We start from the raw sequence: 27,138 nt of genomic DNA on the forward strand, positions 1-27,138 counted from the left end.
AAGGCCACTTCCGGTTTCTTAAGGATGGCAATGAATCAAACTCTGCAGTGAACCTAGCTATCACTTATCCAGACTATTTAATTGTGGACATAGTAAGGCATTGCCCACTTACGAAGGCGTGGGTGGAGGTGTGGGGTTAAAGCAGGGAAAGCCAGCCAGTGTCCAGGAGCCAGTGGGGGGAAGGGCAGGATTTGATTCCAGAGATCCCTGTAAAGTGCAAAGAAAGGTTTCTCAGTGGTCCCTGGATCAATCCTATGTAGAGGAAAAGGCCATTTGAAGCAGGGAAAGCCCATGCTGGACATGACAGTGTCCAGGAGTAGGGCCCACAGAGCCCAGCAGCCACAAGGCTAAGGGGAAGGGTTCGATTCCAGATGCGTGGCCAGCTGTGAAGGGAAGGGATCCTGTAAAATGCAAAGAAAGGCAGGGGACAATGTTTTCTAGCCATGTGGTTGGGGAAAGAGTTTCTCAGCAGCTTGATCAAGCCAAAAGAGAATGTGGGGAAGGAGAGAAGGCTAGGAGAGTCTGCCAGCTGCACTCAGTGGTGGGGAGAAGAGGGAGATGGAGAGCGCACCAACCATGTGGTACAGCAGTGTGGTCCCAGGAAATTTAAATGGGCAGGCAGCAATGCAAAAAAATCAAATACAAATTTCCATGCTTCCTTAGGTTGCCAGAAAAGACATCACCCATGTAAGAATAACAGATAGCGAAAAAGAGGAAATGCTCATCCCCTGTGAGCCCAAGCCTGGAAAATTTGCCAAAAGGCTGTGTCACACCATGATACCAGATCACTATCTGGTTGCCTAGCATGGGAAGGTGTGCTATCGTGGAAGCCACAATGTCAGGCCTGCCCAAAAACCTCATGGAAAAAACACAAGAGTACCTGGATGAGACCTTCCTGGAGATCTCCAAAAAGAATAAGCGCTCCATCCCCAGAAATAGCAACATGCTGTTCTGAGGAGCATAGAACCACTGCGCTTGCCCTGCAATGCCCTTGTAGCAATTTCAAAGAACGTGCTTCACACAGAAACATATAACTAAACACAGCTGCAACTCACTTGTATTCTAGAAGAAAAATATAACAGCTGTGTCCTGATGGTTCCTGTGTCGGGGTAGAGGAGAGTGGTTTGAGGTCCAGGGTGAAGAGCTCCAGGGTGCCAGGGAAAGCATCTTTAGTCCTCTGCTGATTGCCCCCGTCCTCCTTTTCATTGGCCTCTTCCTCCTGCTTCTTCTCTAGGCTTGGCTCCCCACCTCCTCAGACTCCACAGAAGGGCCTCCTGGAGAGTCTCACCTAAGAGTGGACACCATGGTTGGGTCTCTCCCAAGAATGGCATCCAGCTGTTTGTAATATTGGCACATCTTGGGAGATGACCCGAATCACTTGCTGGCTTCTTGGATTTTGTGATAGCTCACAACACAACATCTTTTCATAAATGTCCACGTTTTGCTTGCAGACTCAAAGTCTGCCTGCCCACTGACTCCTCTCCCCAAGCAGCTAGGACAATGGTGTCCAAAAGCAACTCACCCAATTGCCTCATGGCCCCTGCAGCCAGGCACTGCCCACCCTTAGCCAGGAACCCTGCCCCCCATTGCCCTGGTGGCTCACTGGAGGCACTGCCAGAGCTGCCCAGCCCCAAGCCATGCAGCCCCACGAGCCATGTGACGTGGCGCCCGAGAACCAGCAGGTAGACTCTTCAGAGCTAATAATTCAGGCATTGTTTCTTAACAACCTGTAAGTGTTTAGTCAATGGTATCTTATACTGAGCCCTTTTTTCTCTACTGTTTGTAAATCAACATATACAGTAAACATCTGAATAAGCAGGCCAATATTCAGTATTCACTTCTGTCACATGAGATTCAAGTAAAAGCGAGGACATTTACCTGAAGGACCTTCTGCTCAGTCCAAATGCCTCTGTGGTCACTGTGTTGCCTTCTGACTCTGTCTTGGAACTTTCCTATCTTGAAAACTGAATTCAGAATCCCAAGTTTCTTCTGTTTGATGTCGTAAGCACTATTCAGTTATTTCTCATTTTTTCTTGTCCTTTTGTTCATTTTTTTTATATGCTGTTTTTCTTCTTTGCTTTCTTGTGTTTTTCTGAACTCCTGTCTAATAATATCAGGAGGCCTCCAAAAAAACAAAAGGTTGGTGACAGCTTGGTGTACCTGGAAGATTCAGAGTACTTTGGAAGAGACCCTCTAGCCCTGGGGCCTACCAAGGGATCAGAGCTCTGGAGCCCCCTTTGAAGGCACATGTGATTAAAAAGAGGTCATAATCTTAGATGAGATTAATGCTGGGGTGCCACTTTTACCTAGAGATTCAGGTTTGTATCATATGAATGTCTCATCCTGTCTTGGGTTAGTTATGCAGGAAGAATTTGAGTCAAGGACTTAATTTTGATTTTATATAATTTTTCTCTGGCTTTGGACCTTCATACATTTTTAAAATCCCAAATAAAGGTTTTCTTTTTCTGTCTCTCGCTCCATTTGTTCAGCAACTGTGTTGCTATGGACTGGGATAAAGATGGAGACATCTTAGCCATAATTGCTGACAAATCCAGTACCATTTATCTGTGGGATGCCAACACGAACAAAACAAGCCAGGTGGACAGTGGTATGAGGTAAGAATAGCAAACCTTGTAAAATGTAAAACATACCAAGAATAGTATACCTAAGTGCATAGAATTTGTACACTTCTAAATATTTAAACAAATTAGCTTTTTTCCTCCCCGAGTTCACTGCTTTTTTGAGAATGCTTAAGCAAATCTGAAAGTGAAGTGGCAAACCCCCCTAAATGAATGAATCACTTAAATTCAGTTCAAGTTTACACAACACTGTGAAAATACGAAAAGAATTATAATTAAAATGCTTTTGTTTTTAAGTTTAAAAAGGAATTTCACTGATGCATCCTATAAGATGATTTTGTGTGTGTGTATGTGTGTTAATATTTCAGAGACCCAATGTCTTTCTTGGTTTGGTCCAAAGTTGGAGCCTTACTTGCTGTTGGAACAACTAAGGGAAACTTGCTTATTTATAACCGACAGACTTCTCGTAAAATTCCTGTTCTTGGTACGTTTTATACTGAATTCATTAGGTTTGCACACATTTATGTGAGAATAAAATTTTACTCATAGTATTATGTTTTCTTTTAGTTCAGTGTAAAAATACAATCATCTATAACTCCAAAGTGTACTTTGGTTCAAATAGCTACTTGTGGTTTATTATTTGTGCAAGAATGATTTCTTATTGAATACTTTCTAAAATATCTCTGTGGTGACCTAGAGACAACGTTCTGTGCTGTCATGTGGTTAAATTGTTTCCCATGCTTCACAGGCCAGAAAATTGGCATTGGAATTTTTGTATCGATAGTCTATTTTTCCTATGGTATGTTTTGAGGAGAAATATCAATATACTTCAGAATCCCATTTGGACAGAAAAATGGTGGCTACAGTAAACAGTTGGAGAGTTTTGATGCAAAACAGGTGGAAAAATTAGAAGTTCGTAAAGGTTTCATAAAGATACAGAAGCTTTTCTCTAGGACTTTTTAAACAAGAAAAGAATTTTGATAACATATTTTCCACTGATTATCATGCCTTCTCTAATATTCACCATGTCAATTTTTTGCTTTACACCCTAATTACAGTAAGGTCTCAAAGTACATGAACTCAGAGTATGTGACCCTGCTCTTATGCGACTGACCCCGATTCCTATTGTAAAACCTGTAGTGCGATTTCCAGTTGTGCTTAACTCGCTCCCCCCACCCTGGCTCAACTCCACTGGCTCTGCATGGCCCAGGCTTGGCCTTCCAGCTCCGCTCACCCCCGACCCCTGCCTCTGGCTCTAGCTCACCACCCCTCAGGCGTGACTCCGACTCAACCTCTCTGGTCCCCGTTCAACACCCCCTGCCAGCTCGCCACCCATGCGCAACTCTGGCTCACCTGCCACCTCCACCTCTGGCTCACTACCCCTCGCGTGTGGCTCCGGTTCACCCTCCACTCCCCACCCTGGTTTAAACCTCCTACATGTGGCTCCAATTCAGACCTCGCACGCGGCCCCCTTTCCATCCTTCTGCCCTGGTTTAAATCCCCCGTGCTCAGCTCCACTTCAGACCTCCTCACCACCTGCACCTGGCTCTGGCTCCAGTTCAACCTCCCGCCACATCCTGGCTCACTGTCCGAGAAGGGCTCTGACTCACCACCCCGCACACAGCTCCTGCTTAACTTCACTCCTCTCCCCCCCTGCAGCCCTACCCACCCCAGCCTTATCCCTCCCCCACCACCTCCCATGGCCCCAACCCACCACCAGGCTTAACCCTCCCCAACTGCCCCCCACATCCCAGGACCTACCTTTCCGCTGCTTCTCCGGCTGCAGGGAACATGTATTCTGCCAGGGAAAAAGACGGACTGCCACTTACTTGAAATCTGGGTTACACGAGGGTGCGTGGAATGGAACCTTCGTGTACTCTGAGACCTTATTGTATTTTCTAAAAACGTATGTACTTGAATTACATTAATCTTTCCTTTAAATTTTACTGTTTTTAAATGTGTATTGTAGGGCTGAAACCTGCATGAGCTGGGTTATGAATTAGAGGCAATGTTTCCATCTCCTAATTGTGTTTATTTTCTTCCTATGTACAGATTAAATGTGTGTTTATTTTTCAGGTAAACACACCAAGCGGATCACTTGTGGTTGCTGGAGTACTGAAAATTTGCTGGCACTAGGTAGTGAAGACAAAATGATAACTATTAGCAATCAGGAAGGAGATACTATAAGGCAGGTAATCATAGCATCCTTTTAATTTTACTTTTGTTTATAATCCTGTGGCAAGATTCTCTGCTGGTCAAAAAACCAAACTCTGTACCTAGTCTGAGTGGGTGCTAAAGTGGCTATAAGTCATCTTTACACTCACTAAATCTTGAACTGCTTCCAGGACTGAGCATAAGTTCAGCATACTTTGGTGCCTGCCTGAGTTATAGCAGCTTCTTTGGCTTGCATTAGGGGCTGCAGTACTCTGCAGTACAGTATGTTATGGGCTTGCCCCTGAAATGCATTAAGCTGCAGTTTGTTCAAAACTTGGCCAGGAGCTGCCCGCATTGGGAGTAATGTGAGGAGGCCGTGGACAAAGACATGCAGGAACAGTGAATGGAGCAGTTGGCATATGTTGGTGGCAGTCAGGCATGTTGATGCAGTGGAACACTGTTTCTGGTCCCAGGAAATAAGCACCGATTGGTGGGACCAAGTAGTTATGTAGCTATGGAATGATGACCAGCAGCTGAAAAACTTTTGCATGTGTAAGGTCACTTTCCTGGAACTTAGCTAATTGCTTTCTCCTGCCTGGAAATGCAGCAGTACCAGAGGCAGACCCTCTAACTGTTCATAAGTGAGTGACAATAGCCTTGTGGAAGCGTGTAATGCCAGACTGTTACTGGTCAGTTGGGAATCAGTTCAGAGTGGTAGATCTACCGTGAGGGCTGCTGTGATCTGAGTAGCCAGGGCAATCAATACCCTTCTGATAGGAAGGAGAGGGACTCTGGAGAACATGCAGAATATAATGGATGGCTTTTTGGCAATGGGGTTCCTAGCTGTGATGGGGTGATAGATGGAATACACATCCCTATCTTTCCAGAGTGCATACACTGCATTGGGTACTTCTCAATGGTGTTGCAGGCACTAGTGGATCACAAGTGCCATTTTACTACCATCAGCATGGGATGGTCAGGAAAGCTGCATGGGGCATGCATCTCTAGCAGCTTTGGTCTCTTCGGAAAGTTGCAAGATAGAACTTTCTTCCCAGACCAGAAAATTACCACTGGAAACACTGAAATGCTAATATTTATCCTTGACCACCCAGCCTAATCCTAGCTACCATGGCTCATGAAGCCATATTCAGGCAGCCTGGAAATGAGTAAGAGAACACTTTAGCTGCAGGCTTAGCAAGTGCAGGATGGAAGTAGAATATACCTTTGGCCATTTAAAAGAACATTGGCAAAGGTTATTGACTAGGTTAAGTAACACAGGTTGACACTCTCTAGTCCTGCACACTCTGATCGGGCAACATCTGTGGTACAGTTTTAGTTAGCCAGATGTCCACTTACCATGGGTGTGGTCAAGTTTCTTGCAGTATCATAAAGTTTGTTTACAGCCACCAGTCCTGGCTCTCAACGTTTTGTGCTGTTGTTTAGTTCTAATTTACCTCAACTGTCTTCTAAGTCTGGTAAGCGATGGAAGTATTGATAATGCTGCTACATGATATTGATTGGGTCCAGTAAATTCTCTCATTTGGTAGCAGTCAGGTACTGAGGGTGCCAAATGAGAAAGGTTCAAACTGTTTTCCCATTTTTGTTGCTGCTTGCAGTATGCCGCATGATATCTGTGAAAATAAAGAGGAAAAGTTCTGGAAGGGTGGAGGATCGAGGCAGATTGGCTGGCAGCCAGTTACATGTAACCAGGCATGAGGGCAAAAAGGAGAGGCTTTGAAAACCAGTTTTTTGAATGACCAGACAATGTGACAATTATGTGTGTGGCTTGTTACCAAACTGCTCTCGTACAGTTATTCATGTTGCCCTGTGAACCAACAACTCTATCCCCCCCTCCGACCCCTACAGAGTTGGCACAATGCATAAAGATCCTGACCTGAAATCATGAATTTTTATTTAGGGAACACAGACATGTCAGAATTGAAAAGGAGTTGTGAGTATAGCTAGGGTCTGATAATGGAAGGGGAAAGCACCAAGACACATGGTTTATTACAGTCCCCTTATGTAGCACTCAAAGCTGTGGGGACAACAGCATCCTGCTTCAGTGGACATCCCTGAGAGTTATCTGAATGGGTTCCTGCCCCACCCCCTGCATTCTAGGATATCTGGGAGAGGAAGATATGAAACTTGATGGGGAGGGCAGATGGCTTATCAATTGGTGCAAGGGGGTTCTGCTCAGGGTGTTCTTCCTGCAGCTCTATCAGATGTCTCACCTTCTCCATTTGCTCCCCCATGAGCCACAACACCTTATCCTGCATCTTATGCTCATGTTTCCTGTACATTTTTCTGCCCTGGTCAACCGCATTCTAACAGGGTTTACTTCCATGCATTCAGTTATGCCTTATCAGGCAGGCAGATTGTGTGAGCTCATTAAACATTTTGTCCCATGTACTTTTTTAAACCACCTAATCTGTGAAACCCTAACTGCCAGAGGAGCAGAGGCAGGTAACCAACTGACGGTTCAAGTTGCACTGGGGCAGGGGTGGAAGGGTAGACTTGAAACTTTTTTACAGTGAATGAAGTATTTCAGAGCACAAAAGACATGTTATGTACAAGGCTGAATTTTGCAATTTAAACTGAGCACTTATCAGTAAGGTATAACACATGGCAGAGTGCTGTGCAGCTGAATTCATTTTGCAGGCAAGCATGGTAAGCAACATGTTAGGAAGGGTCCTTGATTTCTCTTTGAAATCACGTGGGAAAGGGTGTCTGCAAATTCGTGTCCTTGCTGTTAATGTGTTTGCAAATGGGGGGTTGCATTTGCAAGGGGCCCCTCCCATACTGCACAGTAGGATTGCAGACTGCAGTCCCCCTTTGCCACATTAACCTGAATTGGTGGGAGGATTGCAGTGGGTCAAGGGATTCAAATATGTATAGTTGGCACATAGTCCCTGCTCCCTGCCATGTACAGCATGGCTATTCTCTGGGTTGATAATATCAAGCCCATTGCATGCAGGGCAGCAAACTTAAGGTCATAGTTTGTTGGGATGAGTGAAGAAATAGCTCTGAGGCAATCCATCAATTACAGAACTTCACCCATGTCACCATGCGCTATGTCAGTCTTCTCTGAATCACAGAACATGATAGGGAGTGGTTGTGGGCCACAAACTGCAGTGTGGCCAGAAACTTGGACCTTATGCTATTTGTACTGCAGTGATGCCAGATAACTTACTGCTGGCTGGTAAGGTGTCCTATCACTGGGGATGGAATAATGCAACCTGGTTGTCAGTAATATCAGATCCTCCATTTGACTGCTGAGCATTCTCCCCCTTCCAATCTACAGTATCATCCTTGTTGTTGCCAGTGATTGCCTCAGGAGGTGCTTGGGAAGTATCCAGAAACCATTTTGGGACAGTGGTTGGGTCTCTCCCTAGAATCCTAAGCAGCTGCTCATAAACATGGCATGTCTGAGGCTGTGGATTGACCATTTGCCTCCTTCGTCTTCGGGTAGATTTGTCTGAAATCCTTTTTTTTTTTTTTTTTCATGCAGCACTGCTGTGTGTCCCTGGTGCATTCTTTTCCCACCATTCTCCATGCAATTTTGGCATAGATATCTGCATTTTTTTCTGCTGCTTCTGCATTTCTTCCGCTGCTTCTGAGTTCTTCCTTCAGAGCTTCTTCTCCCCATGCAGCAGTCAGATCCACTATCTGCTACATGCTCCATCCTGAACCTTGTTTACAACTCTGGGCATTCATGGTCAGGTGTGCTGCTGTGCTTGGTGTGTTGGCCAAAGAGCAGATGAAATTCAAAAGTTCCTGGGGCCTTTTCCTGTATAGCTGAGAGCAGCAGCGGAGTTGAAAGTGCTGGCCTGAGCAAACACAAGGGGCCACTGTAGGACACCTGCCAATGTCCAAGAATGTTGTCTTGAACAATGCTGTCTTCACTTTCCCAATTTCAACCCTGGAAGGTCGAATTTAGTGCTACTCCTCTCATTCAGGTAGAGCACCATGTCAACCTTAAAAGCCCTAAAGGGTGGGAGAAGGGGCTTGGTGGTATAGACACATTTGCTATAAAATTGACTCCTGCGTTACCAGTCTCCTGCCCTGAAGGAACTCAGCAATGCTGGGTAAATCTTCTAGTGAATAATAGTATCTGAATCTGGACTTTCTTTCCAGACATCAGTGAGATCAGATCCCAGTGATATGCAGTTCTCAGTGATGAAGACTGACGAAAGATTATCTACCAGAGAAAGTACAGTAAGTGAGAGTTACCAGTGCCCAGGGCTATTCAGCTCATCTCAATTGTTCTGAATTAAGGGGAATGCCCTAACTGTGTCTGCCACTTTAGCATACGGTATTACTTAAAAGGTTCAGGGAGCATCTGAAAAGAGAGAATTTCTTTGATAAAAATAAACCACAACTTTACTTTTGTTTGTAGGGTTTTTAGAAGAGCTTAAAATAACTATTATTCTTAAATGTTTGACATTTAACATTTACAACAAATAGTGGTACTCACATTTAAGAATCAAATGCTTTAAGAGAGAGGCTGAAGTCGCATCGTAAGATTCACAAATACTCAGAGTTTGGGGACACTCAAATCTGTAGTTATCAGCTATTAGCTTTTTAGGTTTGTGCTTTGGAGTCGGGCTTTTGTTTATGTACTTCAATAGTCCTAAAATAAGAATTGTGAATAGTGCATGAATAGTGCTTCACTTGTAGACTGAGAGAAAATATTCTGTTTGCCATCTTAATTTAGATCAGTCATTTTGTTTAATATTCTTGTCATTTCAAGCAAACACAAACATGAGACAAAGTTCTTCCTTATTTCATTGTTATAGGTGGTCTAGTAAGGAGCCTCTGTTTTCTGATGGTCTCCTCCCTTCTTATGTTATATAGAACTTACCCTACATTAAGCTACCTGCTTCTACATATGATAGCAATGGTACTTATTTGGTCACCAGAGAATGCAAAAATAGAGCATTGAAAATTAATCCGTTTTTTTCCTCCAGAGTAGACATTCTCAAACTTCTTTACACCATGACCCTCCTCTCATAACAATAATTACTTCATTACCCCAAGAGTGGGGACCAAAGCCCAAGCCCTGACACCTTGGGTGGGGGAGTTAAAGCCTGAGCCCCACCACTCTGGGTTGAGGGTCCAAATCTGAAGTTCAGGGGCTTCAGTGCCAGGCAGGGGGCCTGTAACCTGAGTCCTGTTCCCCAGGGCTGAAGCCTTTGTACTGCCCCTGGGCAGTGCGGCTTGGAGTTCAGTTTGTGGCCGAAGCAATTAAGCCAACCCTAAAAATCCTATCCAAAGGGATTCCAACCCACTTTGGGGTCCCAACTCATAGTTTAAGTGTCTCTGCCCTAAAGAGAAAAAACATCATCTAGGGAGTTCCTCAAATAAGAAGCATTTATTTAGATAGAAGTAAAATTGTATGTCTTAATAATTTTAAAGAATTCCTTTTAAAATTACTTTAATAGTCTTAAAGGAAATTTCATTACATTATTAAATATTTTTATGTTTAGAAATACTGTCTGCTTAGAAGCTTTATCATTGCACTGTGACTAAAATTAGCCTCTAGTACTGTGCTACTGTTTTCTTGCACTTTACAGATGACTATTCTCAGCATCCCTAAAAACACAATATCCATTGATTTTTAAGTTGTAACTTGATCTAGGAATCTAGACCTTGAGATGAATTCTGAAAGATAATTAATACAAAGTTTCATCGTTTAGTAAAAACAGTAGTGTTTTTATTTTAAAATGTTGTGCTTACTGGATGTGTTTTTCACTGTGTCAATTGACAGATAAGTGTGGTGGTTGGCAAAAAAACACTGTTTCTTTTTAATTTGAATGATCCTGACAACCCAATTGATCTGGAATTCCAGCAGCGCTATGGCAACATTGTAACCTATAGATGGTGAGTAAGTACTAAGTTCTTAATATTGCAAGAAAAAGCTGAGGTTTATCTTTCTATTAATGTTACCTATTTTCACTTCTGATATTTATTCCACTATCACATGATTTTGGGGATGTGCAATAGTCCTTTTAATACAATATTCTTTTCAGACTAAAGCTCTGGTTCCCAAACTGTGGAGTGAACCTCTCTAGGGGGACATGGGGGAATATTCAGGGAGCACAGGATAGGGCCTGGGCCAGCCGCTACAAGGGATGGGGATCATGTACTACCCAGCCCTGCTTTTAACCCCAGCCCATCTCCATCCACATCTCCACTCCTTTTCCATCCACAGCTCTACTCCACCCCACACTCTATCCCCAGACCATCTCTATTTGCAGCTCTTCTTTTGACCCCATCAGTGTTCCACTGTGTCCCCCATTCTTCTCTCATTCTCTCCCCACCCTCACGCCAGCCTACTTCTAGTCCCAGCTCCTCCTCCGTCTTAAGCTCTACCCTGGATTTGGCTCTCAGCTCAAGAGCCAATGGCTATAATAGAGGGGGCATGGACAGATTCCATTACTGATATTGGTGGGTGGCACTACAGGAGCAGTTTAGTTACCTCTGGACTAAAGGTATCTATCTACAGTTTACAGTCATGTTCACTGAAAATTCTGTTTAAAAAGTTGTGATCTTAAAATGAAACAGAAGTATGGTTGTACTTGCTCATAAACACTTGGCAATAATGTAGTTGGTGAAATTAGTGTTTGGCTTCTGTTTAGCGAATTTAGGCTACGTCTACACGTGCACCCAACTTCGAAATAGCTTATTTCGATGTTGCGACATCGAAATAGGCTATTTCGATGAATAACGTCTACACGTCCTCCAGGGCTGGCAATGTCGATGTTCAACTTCGACGTTGCTCAGCCCAACATCGAAATAGGCACAGCGAGGGAACGTCTACACGCCAAAGTAGCACACATCGAAATAAGGGAGCCAGGCACAGCTGCAGACAGGGTCACGGGGCGGACTCAACAGCAAGTTGCTCCCTTAAAGGGCCCCTCCCAGACACACTTTCATTAAACAGTGCAAGATACACAGAGCCAACAACTAGTTGCAGACCCTGTATATGCAGCACGGACCCCCAGCTGCAGCAGCAGCAGCCAGAAGCCCTGGGCTAAGGGCTGCTGCCCACGGTGACCACAGAGCCCCGCAAGGGCTGGAGAGAGAGTATCTCTCAACCCCCCAGCTGATGGCCGCCATGGAGGACCCCGCTATTTCGATGTTGCGGGACGCAGATCGTCTACACGTCCCTACTTCGATATTGAACGTCGAAGTAGGGCGCTATTCCCATCCCCTCATGGGGTTAGCGACTTCGACGTCTCACCGCCTAACGTCGATTTCAACTTCGAAATAGCGCCCAACACGTGTAGACGTGACGGGTGCTATTTCGAAGTTACTGCCGCTACTTCGAAGTAGCGTGCACGTGTAGACGCAGCTTTAGTGACACAAAGTCATTGTATATTCTTGGTATAATCTGTTTATTTACAAAAATACGCATATCTGTAGCTGGCTTGTGTCAGCTAACTTGGACTTGCAACGCTCAGTCTGTGAAACTGTAAAATTGCAGAATAGACATTCAGGCACATGCTGAAGCACTGGGTCTGGATCAACCCCCAACATCTCCACCCCAAGTCTCTTAATGAAGTCCAGCTGCAGGTTTTTTATTTCTGTGTAGACGTACCAATAAAACCCCTTCAATGACCCTCTGGCTGAGTAACCTGCTTATTTGCAGCCTTTCAGTGAAAAGTTTCTGTTAATCGTCATTTATGATTTTCTGTTTTTGATGAATTTTACAACTGAGGAATTCTAGTTCATATGAAGTTGTATAATGAAAAATTGCTGTATACATGTTGATATGCCATTTCAGAGAGGTAGAAGGTACACACCAGACAGAGAGAATGGGATGATTGCTCAGGATTCAATGGTCAGGCTCATTGGCCAGTGCCTGAGTAGGCTTGAGATCATTCATCATTGGAATTTCAGTTTAGTTTATCCCTCTGATAGAGAGAGAAAGGTAAGAACAAAGGAAACCTACCAGGAACAGAACAGAGATGTTCATATGACCACAAAGAATTTAAGAAAGGGAATGCACAGGAACAGTGAGCTAGACAGAAAGCAGCAGCATGATGCAGGACAGAGTAAGGTCATCCAGCAACTAACAGCTTCAAAGGCAGGAGGATCCTCACTTTTTGGAGACCAGGAGGCCCCAGGCACTCTGGACAGCCTAAATAATGCCCTGGAGTGGTGGGGAAACTGAGGCAGGGACATGAACTCAGAGAAACATGGGGCTGGAAGGAACCTCAAGAGATCATCTTGTCCAGCAGAGGCAGGACAAAGTATACCTAGACCATCCCTGATAAAAGTTTGTTTTTAAAAACTTTGAATGATGGGGATTTCACAGCTTCCATTGGAAGCCTGTTATCCTTATAGTTAAAATTGTTCCTGAATATGTATCCTCAATCTCTTTTGCTGCAGAGTAAGCCCATTTCCACTTGTATTGGGCAATGAACATAGAGAAAAATTGATCACCATCCTTTTTATAGCAGCCCTTGAGATACTTGAAGACTCTCCTCAGGTCCCACACAGTTTTGTTTTCTCAAGACTAAATATACGCAATCTTTTAAACACTTTGTCATGCTCTTTAAACCTTTTATCATTTTTGTTGCTTCTCTGTACTATCTCCAGTTTATCCAATCTTTCTTATTTTGTCAGCCAAAACTGTGCACAATACCAAGACCTCATCAGAGTAGAGTTGGACATTTCGCATCCCCTGTCTTGCATACAGCAGTCCTGTTAATATACCTGGAATGGTATCAGCCTTTTTTGCAACTGTATCACATTAAAAACATAAAAGTCATACTGGGTCAGGCCACTGATCCAGTTAACCCAGTATACATTCTTCTAACAGTGGCCAATGTCAGATGCTTCAGAGAGAGTAAACAGAACAGGGCAATTTCTAAAGGACCAGTTCCAGCTTCCTGCTTTGGAGGTTAGGGACCATCTGAGTCATAAGGTTGCATCTCTCACCATCTTGGCTGATTGCCATTGTTGGCCCTATCCTTCATGAACTTTTGAAATTGTTTTTTGAACCCAGTAATACCTTTGAACATTCCATGGCAACGAGTTTCACAGATTGTCTATGCATTGTGTGAACAAATATTTTCTTATGTTTATTTTAAACTTGGCACCATTTTTAATTTCAGAGACGCCTATTTTTTGTTTTTACATGAAGGGTTAAGTGGCGCTTCCTTAGTCTTGATTTTATAGACCTCTTATCATATTCCTCCATGCTCATCTATTTTCTAATCTGAAGGTTTCCATTCTTTTTTAACCTTTTCATGTATGAAACCTGTTCTACATCCCTAGTCGTTTTGGTGTGTTTTCCTCTGTTTCCCAGTCTCTCTTTAATTGTTGGTTTTGCTAAAGGTATGGTGATGGTTACATCATGATTGGCTTCTCACGTGGGTGCTTTGTTGTTATCTCTACACACATTCGTGAGATTGGTCAAGAGATTTTTCAGGCTCGTAATCATAAGGACAACTTAACCAGCATTGCAATATCACAGTCACTAAACAAAGCTGCATCATGTGGAGACAACTGGTAAGTGACCCTGTTTGTATGTAATATGATTCAAAAAGCAAACATCTTAAATGAAGCACTGTTTAATTTCTTCATTGTTACAACTTATGATATCTTGCTTCTTTTATGTTGACTAAGGTGGTACAGCACCTTGGGGTCTGACCAGTCCTGGACCAGAGATTTTGCTGGACCAGGGGAGGTCAATGCTCCCTTGCCAGCATTTCAGGTCCTGTTTCTGGGCTCCCCTCCCAACCATTGTCTGTCCCCTGCAGGCTTCCGTAACTCAACCACATTCCTTTTCCTGTCTCTGGCCACTGGCTTCTGGCCCCAGCTGCGGCTTCCCCAGACCTTGGCTTCCTGCCCAGCCCCAGGGCTTTCCCTGGCCAGGGCTTCCTGCCTGGCCCCAGCCATGAGCCTCCATAAGCCACCGCTCCCTGGCCTGGGCTGCTGGCTTCCCAGCCCTGACCACCGCTCCCAGAGTGAGGCAAGCTCATTGCTGCTTCTGGCCCAGGGTCCCTGGCTGCTGCTGCCCCTGTGCACCTTGTCACCGGCCCAGCTCTGGCTACCCCAGCATGGGCTCCAGCTGCTAGTCTAGCTGGCCCAATCCCCTCCCAGTCTCGGGACTCTCTCATCCTGTGAGATCTACATTCCTGCCAGACCATAGATGTTTCTGGACAAGAGAATATCAGATTTCAGAGTTTCAACCTGTATTGAATACAAAAACGTAAGTGCCATAGTTTCATTAGTGTGCTACAGATTAGACACAGAATTCCTGTAAGCAGTGGGAGTTGTTCATCTCACCCGCTTCATATGCTACTGAGAAAATTTAACCCATGTATGGAATACTAAGGGCTGAGCTGCACTCCGTTTTTATAAGAATATAAAGCTTCATCTGTTTAGAAACAACATAAAGTATGGATGCAATTATCCAGAATAAAGGTGTTTATATTAATGTAGCTCAATTTACAGGAGCAGCACTTTTTCTGTGAAAAATAAGGAGCTGGTACTCAGCCAGCTCCTTGCTTCCTCTCCCCAGCCAGTCTTGTGGATGGGGCTACCAAGGTGCCTGTACTTGGTACTGGCAAGTACACGCACAAAAAAACACTGTACAGGACTAAGCTATACTGATGTAAGGCTGTTATATCACCCTTATAACTAGGTCAACATAAGGAGCAGATGTACCATCTTAAGTGTATCTTATTTTTAAACCAATGTAGTGGTAGAAACTCTGTGTGTAGATAGTGCCTCTGTTTGTTAGATGTCTAAAGCTTAACTTCTTTAGAACAAGATAAAACACATGCATTGTGCTCTGAAGTGAAGAAAACTCTGGCTTGGACAAACCACTAACTGGAACAGTTTCCTCCACTGAGAGACCATGCCTCCATCTTCAAAGAGTTTTTCCTTAGATGTAGAGAAGAAGAGTATCACAGATAAAATCTCAACTTCTATGATACCCCTATGTGAGCATTGGATTTTCACACTATGAACAGATATCTGCCTGTCTTCTGTACAGGTTTTACGTCCCTGGTCCGGACCCTTTGGACCTGAGTGGTCCCAAATGAGGGAATTTGCCAGACCAGGCCTCTGGGCTTCCTTGTGGGTGGGGTGGGGGCACCCCTCCTGGCTAGCACCATCTCCCTGCCCCCGGCTGCCTGGGTGGCTCCTCTAATAATAATAATAATAATAATAATAATGTCAAACAACAATATTATTATTAAATAAGATTATTAATTATATCTGATGATAATATAAAATATTTAAATATTTTGAATGTTTTCTACCTTTCTGAATATTATTATTTCAATTACAACAGAGAATATGAAGTATACAGTGCTCAGTCTATATTTTGATTACTAGTATTTGCACTGTAAAAACAGTATGTTTCATTTCCCCCATCACAAGTAATGTAGTGCTATCTTTTTATCTTAAAAGTTGAACTCACAAATATAGAATTACAAAAAAACCCTGCATTCAAATATGGAACAGTGTAAAACATTTGATCCTTCAAGGCCCCTCAGTCCTACTTCTTGTCTGCTCACATAAACATGTTTGGTTACATTTCCAGCAAATAATGATGTCCTCTTACTGTTTATAGTGTCATCTGAAAGCACCATTTGGTGTTTACATGGTATCACAGAATATTTACATGCCAGGTGCACTGAAGGGTCCCATGTCCCTTCACATTTCAACCGTCATTCTAGAGGACATGCTTCTAATGGGTTCTGTTTGATGATGATCCAAAGCAGGGCAGCTCAATGCATGTTCATTTTCATCATCTGGCTCAGATGCCACCATTAGAGGTGGTTTTTTGGTGGTTCAGATTCTATAGTTTCCACATGAAGAGTGTTGCTCTTTTATGACTTCTGAAAGCTTGTTCCACACCTTGTCCTTAGGACTTTGGAAGGCACTTCACATTCTTAAATCCTGAGTCAAGTGCTCTACCTGTCTATAGAAATCTCACATTGATATCTTCTTTAATTTGGCAAAGCTGTAGTGAAAATATTCTTAAAATGAGCAGGTGTTGGGTCATCATCTGTGATTGCTATAACATGAAATATATGACAGTGTAGGTAAAGCACAGAGCAGAAAATATACAATAATACCCTAAGGAACTGAATCACAAATTTAACTAATGTGTTTTTTAATGAGCATCATCAACATGGAAGCACATCCTCTGGGGTGATGGCTGAAGCATAAAGGACATAAAAATGTTTAGCATATCTGGCACAGCCATACCTTTCAATTCCTGCTTTAAAAGTGCAGTGGGAATGCCAGTTCTCACTTTCTAGTGACATTGTAAATAAGAAGTGGGCAACATTACTCCCATTGATGTAAATGAACTTGTTTTGCTTAGCAGTTGGCTGAACAAGCGGTAAGACTGAGTGGACTCGTAAGATCTCAAGTTTCATATTGTTTTGTTTTTGAGTGCTGTTCTGTACCAATCTACATTTGTAAATTGCACTTTCACAATAAACAGACAACATTCATTGTAGTCCTGGTATGAAGTAAAAAGTACCATTTCTTGTTTATTATTTTTACAGTTCAAATATTTGTAATAAAATAATATAAAGTGGTCACAGTACACTTTGTATTCTGGTTTGTAATTGAAAATGTAGAAAAATGTTCAAAAATATTTAATACATTTCAATTGGCATTCTGTTGTTCAGCAGGGCAATTAAAACTGTGATTAATCACAGGTTTTTTTAATCAAATGAATTAACTGGGATTGACAATTGTAGTTTTAAATCCATCCCACTTTCGTATTCAATTATTTTGCATGGTGGTTATTCAGCAGCTTAAATAAATTAGTTCAGTCCAGTGTTGATTAGATGGAGTTCTGACTCACCAAAACCACCACCACATTTGTTACTCATTGGAACTCTTACTGGCAATCTCAGCAATAATGCCAAGGTTTATTATCCAAGATATGGATAATATGGTCCTCTCATTTGCTTCAGTCCCTGTCCTTCATGTAGTCTATTCTTGATGCATATACATCCCAGGCACTCAAACATGGAGTCTTACGACTAGCAGTGTCCATTGTGGCTGCACAGGCACCATCAATAGTATTATACTCACATACCATAGATATTTTAGGTGATGCAGGGACCAGTGACACTCAGTTTCTTCACCATAGTCCATATCTGTGAGATAGAGCTCCACAATGTATATGACTTGATACAGTTTTGAGCAACTTTTTATATAGTTATCTAGATTCGTGTTAATTGGGATAATTTCCCGGTGGCAAGGAGTAATAGTTTACTTCCTCATTTTCTTTTCATTTTCTCTCCAAGCAGGAGTTTCTTTAGGTGAGACTTAAGATTTGGTACTATGAATTTGCCTGGCTTTAAGTATTGCTCCTCCTGTGAGGTGGCATTATTAAAGATGGACATCAAGATATGTGTTTGTGCTTAGAGAGGGTCTTATCCCTGATAAATGCAAGTCCTTTTTCAGAAAGGACTTTGAAGGCAAGAGAGGCACACCTTAAATTGTTTTTGATTGCTCTATGCAATGTGCTTCTGATCCAGGAAGGATAAAACCTCCTCTCCACCAGGCATATCCATATCCATTAAAGCCTTCATTCCAGCCTGCATAAGTTCCAATTACACTGATCTTCTAAGGCTGCCCCAGTTGTGAACATGGATAGAATTGAAAAGGTCAGACCTTGGAGATAAAGGAACACCACTCCTTTGAGAGGAAAATAAACGGGTGCAGATTCCTGCTGGGAATTCCCAGTAACAAAAAGTTCCCACTGTACTCCCAACCAAAAGAGATTTTTTGGTCTGTGTTGAGTAGCTCAAGGAACTCTCCGGGAATAAGCTACTAGAGCTCTGGCATCATCTCAGGAATCAGAACTAACTGCTTCTGAGATCTGAGCCTCAGGGTCTACTTCAAAACCAAGTGCTTTGCCACCAACTTCCACTCCACCAACCCTTTTCATACCAGTTTCTTTGATATTGCTTCCTTATGGCCATGTTGGCACCATACACCCTCGTGCTATCCTTTCCCACACAGAGGTAATGGCACTATCCTTCTCAATACTAAAGTATGCTGTATCAAAAGATATTCATGTCCTAAGGAGCCAGAATCTCTGCTGCTTTACACAGAGCTGGATTTTCCCCACCACAATGACAATACCAATACTGCGTGGTCTGTTGAACACAGGTTAATATTGCAAACTAGTGCCATAGCTTCATTAACCTCATATTAGATCTGGAGTTCTCTTGCTTCTCATCACATTCCCAATGCAGCAGGGAGGGATCAGCTGCATGTTCACAGGGTCCCCATCATTTGATCCTTATGAGTGTAAAAGAGAGTTGACAGCTTCATACATGTCTATATTATATAGCAGGTGTAAGTGTAGACGTAAGACCTGGTCTCCTTCTCCCTGGCCCCCCCAGGTCCTTTTCCATTTAATGTTGCGTGTGGCCATGCTGCAACCTCTAAGGTCTTCATTATATGAGGCACTACACTTCTGCACCACCATCCAGAGTAGAAGCTCCTCCCCTGTACCTTCCCAAGACCTAGGATGCCTCAGCTCAAAAACCATGTTATTTATGGGACCTTTTTTGGAAAGGCCCAGATTGTGTGGAAATTCTGAAATATAGCATTTGTTGACAGAATGAAGGTAATATATATAAAGTAATATTAGCTCAGAGTATCCAAATGGATGCTGTGGTGTATTCAGATCTGCTAACTAGTTTAGGTCCTCCAGCTGACATTAGGGCTCTTTCTACAGGGACTCAGCAGCCATTTGCAGCTTCTTTGCAAACTATAACCACTCCAGACATCTGCAGAGCAGCTACTTGGGGTTCAGTTCACACTTACATAGTTCACACTTCCATTGTCTAGTATAAGCATTGAACCCTGCTGCTTCTAGTATCAGAACTGTGCTTCAATATTTAAATAGACTCCAAGCACCCACTTCCTCACATTAGGTTTCCTGCTTTGAGTCACCAAGAATGAAATATATATACAAGCACTTAATAAAGGAAAAATTACTTACAGTAAATGGAGTTCTTTAACACATGTTGTCTATATATATTCTACAGTCCTCCCTGCTTTCCTGCTGCTATGGAATCCTAGATTCCATAAGAGCAAAGTGGTATTTGTGCATACACTGCCCATTATGCTCTCATCCTGGGGCACGTGGACACTCAGTGAATGTGTGTGCTCCCAGCCAATAAACTGACAAAAAGATCCAATCTAGAGCACATGGGGTATGTGCTCACGAGCATTGGAGTATATATGTATAGCAAACACATCTTGAAGGATTCCAGTTACTGTTAGGTAATTTACATAGGAATAGTCCCTTCAGAGTACGGTTGTTGAGGGCGGGTGGTACAGCATGGTAGGAATGTTAGTGCTACTACTACATAGTGGAAGACATGCCCACACACTCTGAATCTACCACCTTTTAACTGGTGTTAGTGTTTGTAGTCTAGGGAGCAGTTATGTGGGTCCATGATTCATTGTTAGCCCATTTGGTGTTTCAGTATGTGCACATGAGTGTTCCATGACAGAGCCAGAAAAGGGAGGGTATAGGTCAAACCTCTCTAGTCTGGCACCCTTGGGATTTGACCAAATGAGAGAATTTGCTGGACCAGTGGAGGTCATTATTGTCTAGAAGCATTACCAACACTTCCACTGCTTACTGGGCTCTTAGAATATGTTTAGGGATAAATTAGAGGTAAATAACTTCACAGAACACTGAGAGCCAAGACTGGTGGCTGTAAATAAACTTTATGGAACTGCAGGAAACTTGGCCATACCCATGATAAGTGGTTGTCTCGCTAAGAATCATACTGGTTTATGGATGTTGCTGGATAAGAGAGCGATGGACTACAGAGGTTCAACCTGCAGTATTATTTTCCCATCTTTGAAGTCCTGAATGGAAAAATCACTCTGCTACTTCTCAATATTTTTGTCCCATGAGAGGATGGGTCAGTCTGTCATTCTCTGTGTCCATGCAGAGCGCTTTATGGTCATAGTCACGTGTATGAACCAGGCTCAGTATTCAATACAAAAATGAAATGCATACTGGGAGTCAGAAACATTTAATTTGGGAAGTAATTTTGTTTTAATATATCTGTAATATATAGTGGAAGCCAAATGAAATTATTTTGAAGTATATAACATCTAGATTGACAGTGTTTATTCAAAAACTACATAATTGGGGATCTTTGAAAGCATTTCACAGTTTTCCTTTAATTTTTTCTCCATAATGAGCCTGTCTCTTCATTGATTACTTTCAATTTAGAATGGTAAGGATGATAGCTCTAGTAAAGAGACTGTTTATATTTTGTTTTAGCATTAAGATCCATGACCTGTCAGAACTGAAAGAAATGTATGCAATAATAAACCTGGATGATGAAAATAAAGGTATGAAGTTTCCAAAGTTTATAGATATTTTGCCATATCATATAAAAACAGAATTTTGTTTACATTAATATGTTTATAAGAGGGAATGTACAGAGAATATTTATTGAAAACTTGTCTACATATGGACTGTGGTTAACTCCCTCCTTTCCATTGTGTATATGTTGCTCTATTTGCCAAACTGGGTATTTAACATAAAAAACACAGGGATGCTGTTTTTTCAAAACAGCCATTTGTGCACAGTTTTTGAATCCATAGCATGTTTTTTCCCATTCTGCATTTTATTTTGTTTTATTTTTGTTTTTCTGAGTGCCATGTACTGGATCCATGTACTTTCAATATACCTATACCTATATATTTTCAGTATACTTACATACTTTCAGAGTATTAAAATGAGACTGCATCTCTGGAGCTACAGTCCCTGTCATTATCATCTCTTATTTCAATATTCAATTAATGAATTTTGATAAAGTTCCATCTGCAACTAATAGAGATTAGCAGGTTGTGATGTATGATAAACTGTTTTGTTCTGTTCTTTGTAGGTTTTTATACTTAAATACAAAGTGTGTGAAAAATATTCTTAAATAATGAAACCCTGATTGCTTGTGGATTTCTCTGACCATCAAGAAGGATATTTTGTTGTGAAAGCTTTTCAATATTTTAGGTCTCGATCACCTAGCTTGGACAGATGATGGGCAGTTGTTGGCAGTGTCTACGCAAAGAGGTTCACTCCATGTCTTCTTGACAAAGCTTCCAATACTTGGAGATGCTTGCAGCACACGGATTGCATACCTCACATCTCTTCTTGAAGTTACTGTGGCCAATCATGTTGAAAGAGTATGCTAGCCCATTACTTTTTGACTTAATTTAGATGTAACTTTTAAATAAGCAGTAACAACGAGGTAAATGGGTGTGATTTTTCTCATAGGAGCTACCAATCACAGTTTCTGTTGAAGTGGAGCCGAACTTTGTTGCTGTAGGTCTTTATCATTTGGCTGTAGGAATGAACAATCGTGCTTGGTTTTATGCACTTGGAGAGAATAGTAAGTATGATTGTAATTCTCTTATTTTAGAGTATCACGCCCTCCGTTATCTGCTAAATATACATATCTTTTATAAAAGTGGTGTTTTATTTAACCCTTCTAATCTCCTACTTAATACAAGGTGCTGTTATGGTATAATCTCATGTGACACCAAGATTCAGGACTGCACACTGGACACCCAGAATTGGATTAGTACACACAAAACATTGTAGATGCAGTTAAAACAGAAATTGAAGGGTTGGATGAAGCCTTTCATTCTTGATGTGCATTTTGTCAAATGCAGCTCATGCTGTTAGTTTCTAAAACTCAGTAGTAACTGGGGTTGTTCCAGTGTTCCATTTAGAACAGAGTTTAGATGGATTGGTAGTACAGTGTGGAAAAGCTTGTGCTACACCCAGTTTTTAGGCAACAATCTTAGTCTGAGTACTTGTCAGTCCAGCATCTTTTATGAATAAAAACATCACTTTGAAGGAAAAAAAAAAAACCCTCCAGCATGGTGGATGGATGGATTACAACTGGTGGTTAGTGTAGTTGCATTGGCAAAGAAGATCCATTTTAGCTTTTAATAACATAAGGACCCGACTGCTTTCTCATAGTCTCCCATGTGTCTGTCAAGAATTCCTCCTCTTTCTCCACATTTTACTCCTCTGCTATTTTAGGTTATTATAAATTAGGTAGGTAGGAATATCACAAAATGGACAATTTAATCTTTTTTCCCTCCTCTGTCCCCCCCATTAAATTCTGTAGGTGTAAAAAAGCTTAAAGACATGGAGTATCTGGGGACAGTAGCCAGCATGTCTCTTAATTCTGACTACGCTGCTGCACTTTTTGAGGGTAAAGTCCAGTTGCATATGGTAAGTATAGAACTGATTTTGAACTCTGAGTGGCCAGCTAAGGTAGCAGTAGACTGAAGAAGAAATTTTGAGTCCTAAAGATATTCAGATTGGTTGGAGTGGAAGTTAGGTGCTGACTGGTGTGCAGATGTAGCTGACCAACATAAGTGATAAAAACCGTCCACAAAAGTATTTTAGTAGCAAGCATGAGCACAACTGAGTTGTGTGTGGTCTGTAGAAAAGTCTTGGCCTTTCTTGAAGTGGCAGTGGATGAGAAGAAGGTGCTTGTTTATGAACCCTTTAATAAGTTTTCTTTGGAAGCTCAGTATAGGTTGTTGGGGGGCAGCTAATGGTTTGTAAGTGGTACATATGACAGGGCAAATCTAAACTAATTATAACAACTAGAGTAATGCCTTAGTGTTGGTTTCATACAGACAGAATTCATTAATCATCTTGTTAGTAGTGGGGGTGTTTTCAGTTTTGATTATCGTTTATACTTTAGATAGAAGGTGAGGGTTTGGATGCTCAGGAAGAACGCGAGACACGACTTTTCCCAGCTGTGGATGATAAATGTCGAATCTTGTGCCATGCTCTTACTGGTGATTTCCTCATCTATGGTACAGATGTAAGTAGTTTGCTTGTTTCACATTTGTCTTAGAGTCGATAAGTTTTTGGCTTTGATTATTTAGACTATTTCTCTTCATACAGTAGGCATAAGGTGTATGGTTCTTATATGTAATGTACCAAGGCTTGCTTTGCATGTAAGCTGTTAGGCAGGGGCCAAATTTCTGCCAGCTTCCTTAATTATGTAGTCCTGTATGTTATGCACGTATACTGGCACATTATGATGATTCAGTTGTTTATGGTTGATGCCAGTGGTTCCTGTAATTTCCTTCTATCAATTGGCAGAATAAATTTTATTATGTGCATCAAGGCATGTGTGGATGTGCCCCATCAATCGAAACATATACTGCCAGCTCTGGGTGGCTGTTGTTGTTCTGCTAGTCATCTGGATGGCTCCTGAATCTTTCCTGGGTGGCCACCCAAGCGCTCAGTTTACAAGAAACACTGGTTGATGCTCAACTTCATAATTTAAGGCCAACTCCTGCTTTTCCATTGGCAAAACTGCTAATGAATTTAATATTATTTGTATTACAGTGGTGCCAAGGGGCATCAATCAAGGATCAGGCCCTCATTGTGCTAAGAGCCTTGCAGATTTGCAGCAGAAAATAATCCCTGCTCTAAAGATCTCAGAATCTAGAGATTATTTTATGACAACTGCCTAGGAGTAGCATCTACCATGTACCATCCCCTGTACAAACATAAAGGCACAGTTCCTCCCTCTTAACAGCTCGCTATTTAAAAAGGTATACGAAACGGTGGGATTAAATGGTAGAATGCATAGGTAATTTTATCAAAATAACAATTAGCCACATCTTAATCTACAAAATAAGTTTGTTTGGCTTTGTTTATAAACAGTCTATTTCTAGAGTTAGTTTCTTGTACACATTTCTTTAGATGTTTATTTTTAAGTTGTTGCCACCAATAGTCAAACTCAAAACTCTCCACAGTGGCCTGCCTGCAGTCGTATCTCAGTTGTCAAGTTGTCTGGTTTTGGTTGATGGAAGTGATGACCTGACCTAGAGAAATTGCCAGGGTTTTTCATGCGATCTCTGGAAAACTTTTCAGAGCAAGCTAACTCTGCTGACCTCTGGGAGGACACAAATACAGAAATCCCTTGAAGAGTTAACACTTAAGCATTAATCTTTGAAAACAAAAATATAATTTAATTTATTAACATTCTCAGATACAATAAATCTTAAAACTATATATCAACCCAAATTCTATTCGCAGAACTATGCACATCTAAGTATCTAATATTGTAGTACATACAGCTGGAAATAGATTTAAGTGGTTATATTTTGTGGCCAAAGCACGTTAGGATGCTGACAGCAAGTTCTTTCTTAAATATTAAAATTGTCTACATAATAATAAACATACACAAACATTAAACTTTATTGTCTCAGGCATACAGACTCATACATTCTGCTTTCTTCTTATACCTTATACCATGGTTGTCATGCTTACTTGTCCACAGTCTTGTCTCTCTGATCTGTCAAATACAGTAAACCTTTGAGATATGCACAACCAAGCTGCATGTGTCTCAGGTTAATGCGACTTCCACCCCTGACAGGAGTGGGAAACTGCTCCTGTCAGGGGCAGCAGCCGAGACTCAGGAGGCTGTTCCTGGCAGGAGCAGCAGCCTGACTCTTGGTGCCCACTCCTGATAGAAGCGGTTTCCTGGTCCCCGGAGTAGTGGGCAGCTGGAAACCAGGTGGTAGCCTGAGTCCCAGCACCCCTCCACTTGTAGAGCCAGGAAACTGACCAGGGCAGCAGCCCTGCTCAGTTTACTGGCTCCAAGGAGTGGAGGGGAGCCAGGAGCCAGGCTGCTTCCTGGTTCCTAGCTCCTTGCCACTTGTAGGACCCAGGAAACTGACCAGCTCATAGCCAGGAAACTGACCCGGCTCCCCTCCACTCCTTGGTCATAGCTGGTCAGTTTCCTGGGCCCCCTAAGTGGCAGAGAGCTGGGAGCCAAGTGGCAACCTGGTTGCCATCTCACCACTGCAAGCAGGACCCGGAAACTGACTAGCCATGTGCTGCTCAGTTTCCCAGGTCCCACAAGTGGCAGGGAGATGGGAACTAGGCTGCCTCTGGTTCTTGGCTCCCGCCCCTCTGGAAGCCAGGAACCAGGCTGCAGTCTGGTTCCCATCACCCTGCCACTTGAGGGACCTGGGAAACTGACCAGCCATGTGCATGAAAATTTGAGTTATGTGGGGGTTGCTGGAACGCAACCCCTGCCTAACTTGAGGGTTTACTGTAGTTCTTCTGTTCTATCACAGCTACTTCTTAGCTACTGCTGCTGTCGTCGTTTCTCTGCTACTCTCACTACTTGTGGAGATTGTTTGATATGCCACAACCACCCACTTGCCTTTTCTTTCTTTCTTTAGTGATTTCATTCTTCTGGCTTCTCCTGCTGACAACCTCTTCCTTCTGCTCACTCTGCAATGGTCTCTGACCCTGACTAACCCACATACTCAAGCCTCTGAGCTTTCTGTCTTATATACGTCTTTTGGCCTATTCTGAATGGTTGCTTCCTCAGTCTTTCTTGTTAGCATACCAGTCCTCCAGTTATATTTAGGCCAAATGTGATTGCTCTTTTCTTGTAAGCCAGTCACAGCTGCTAAATTCACCAGTCAGTCGAAGCTGGCCCTGGTTCTAAAGCTGTGCCATACTTGATTGACCCCTCCCTTCAAGTTTTTGAATGACCTTTATCTTACCTGAGGCTGCCTGTTTGCTATAGGCCAAATTACTGCAAGACCACCATTTTAGTTTCTCTGGCTGTGGTAGTCTGTGACCATCATCTTGTTATCCCTGGCTGTAACAACTTAATACTATCTTTATTAGTTGCTAAACCATTATACATTTATATTCATCTTAACATTAGGATTCACCGTCACCACTCAAATTGTTACTAATTTAAATAAGTTTAATTTTAATTCTTCCCTTGCTTCAGCTAGTGGCGTCAGGGCAATGTTCTTTAAAGCCGTATTCCTAATGCGGTATACAGCAGCTGAGAAATCTCTTGTGTCAGAGTTATTTGGGGAAAAAGGGTAGCTTTGAAGAACGGCCATACTGGATCAGACCTAATCCACCTAGCCAAATACCCTGTCTTCCAACAATGGCCAATACTAGATGACCCAGAGGGAGTGAAGAGAACAGGTAATCCAACAAAGTGATCCCTGTCCTGTCATCTAGTACCTTCCATTTCTACTGATTTCAGTGGAAGTTCAGGGCATGCAGTACAGGTTGAACTTCTCTAATTTGGAACTCATCTGGCAAACTCCATAATTCAGCATGATTTTAGTTAGCTGGATGACCACTTGATCATGGGTGTAGCCAAGTTTTCCATGGTCCTGTAACGTTTGTTTATAGTCACCAGTTCTGGCTCTTAGTGTTCTGTGCTGTTATTTAGGTCTAATTTACTCTTAAATGTTTTCTAAGTGGCCAATAAGCAGTGGAAATCTTGGTAATGTGCTACAAAATATTAACTGCCCATCATCCAGCAAATTCTCTTATCAGGCACCTGTCAGA

At 42.3% G+C, this 27,138-nt stretch overlaps 1 protein-coding gene across 1 annotated transcript in view; it reads left to right on the plus strand.

The window, feature by feature from the left end:
- WDR19 (WD repeat domain 19) overlaps window positions 1-27,138 on the plus strand; it is a 123,013-nt gene that overhangs the window by 11,373 nt on the left and 84,502 nt on the right. The window contains exons 4-14 of the mRNA XM_074992613.1: window positions 2,490-2,615; window positions 2,948-3,063; window positions 4,656-4,771; window positions 8,868-8,948; window positions 10,501-10,613; window positions 14,079-14,252; window positions 21,043-21,113; window positions 21,775-21,947; window positions 22,039-22,153; window positions 22,901-23,007; window positions 23,489-23,611. Of these exons, the coding sequence (XP_074848714.1) occupies window positions 2,490-2,615; window positions 2,948-3,063; window positions 4,656-4,771; window positions 8,868-8,948; window positions 10,501-10,613; window positions 14,079-14,252; window positions 21,043-21,113; window positions 21,775-21,947; window positions 22,039-22,153; window positions 22,901-23,007; window positions 23,489-23,611 (1,315 nt within the window). The remainder of the gene's footprint in view (window positions 1-2,489; window positions 2,616-2,947; window positions 3,064-4,655; window positions 4,772-8,867; window positions 8,949-10,500; window positions 10,614-14,078; window positions 14,253-21,042; window positions 21,114-21,774; window positions 21,948-22,038; window positions 22,154-22,900; window positions 23,008-23,488; window positions 23,612-27,138) is intronic.

The sequence above is a fragment of the Carettochelys insculpta genome, chromosome 4 (assembly GCF_033958435.1).
Source record: "Carettochelys insculpta isolate YL-2023 chromosome 4, ASM3395843v1, whole genome shotgun sequence".
NCBI lineage: Eukaryota > Metazoa > Chordata > Testudines > Carettochelyidae > Carettochelys > Carettochelys insculpta.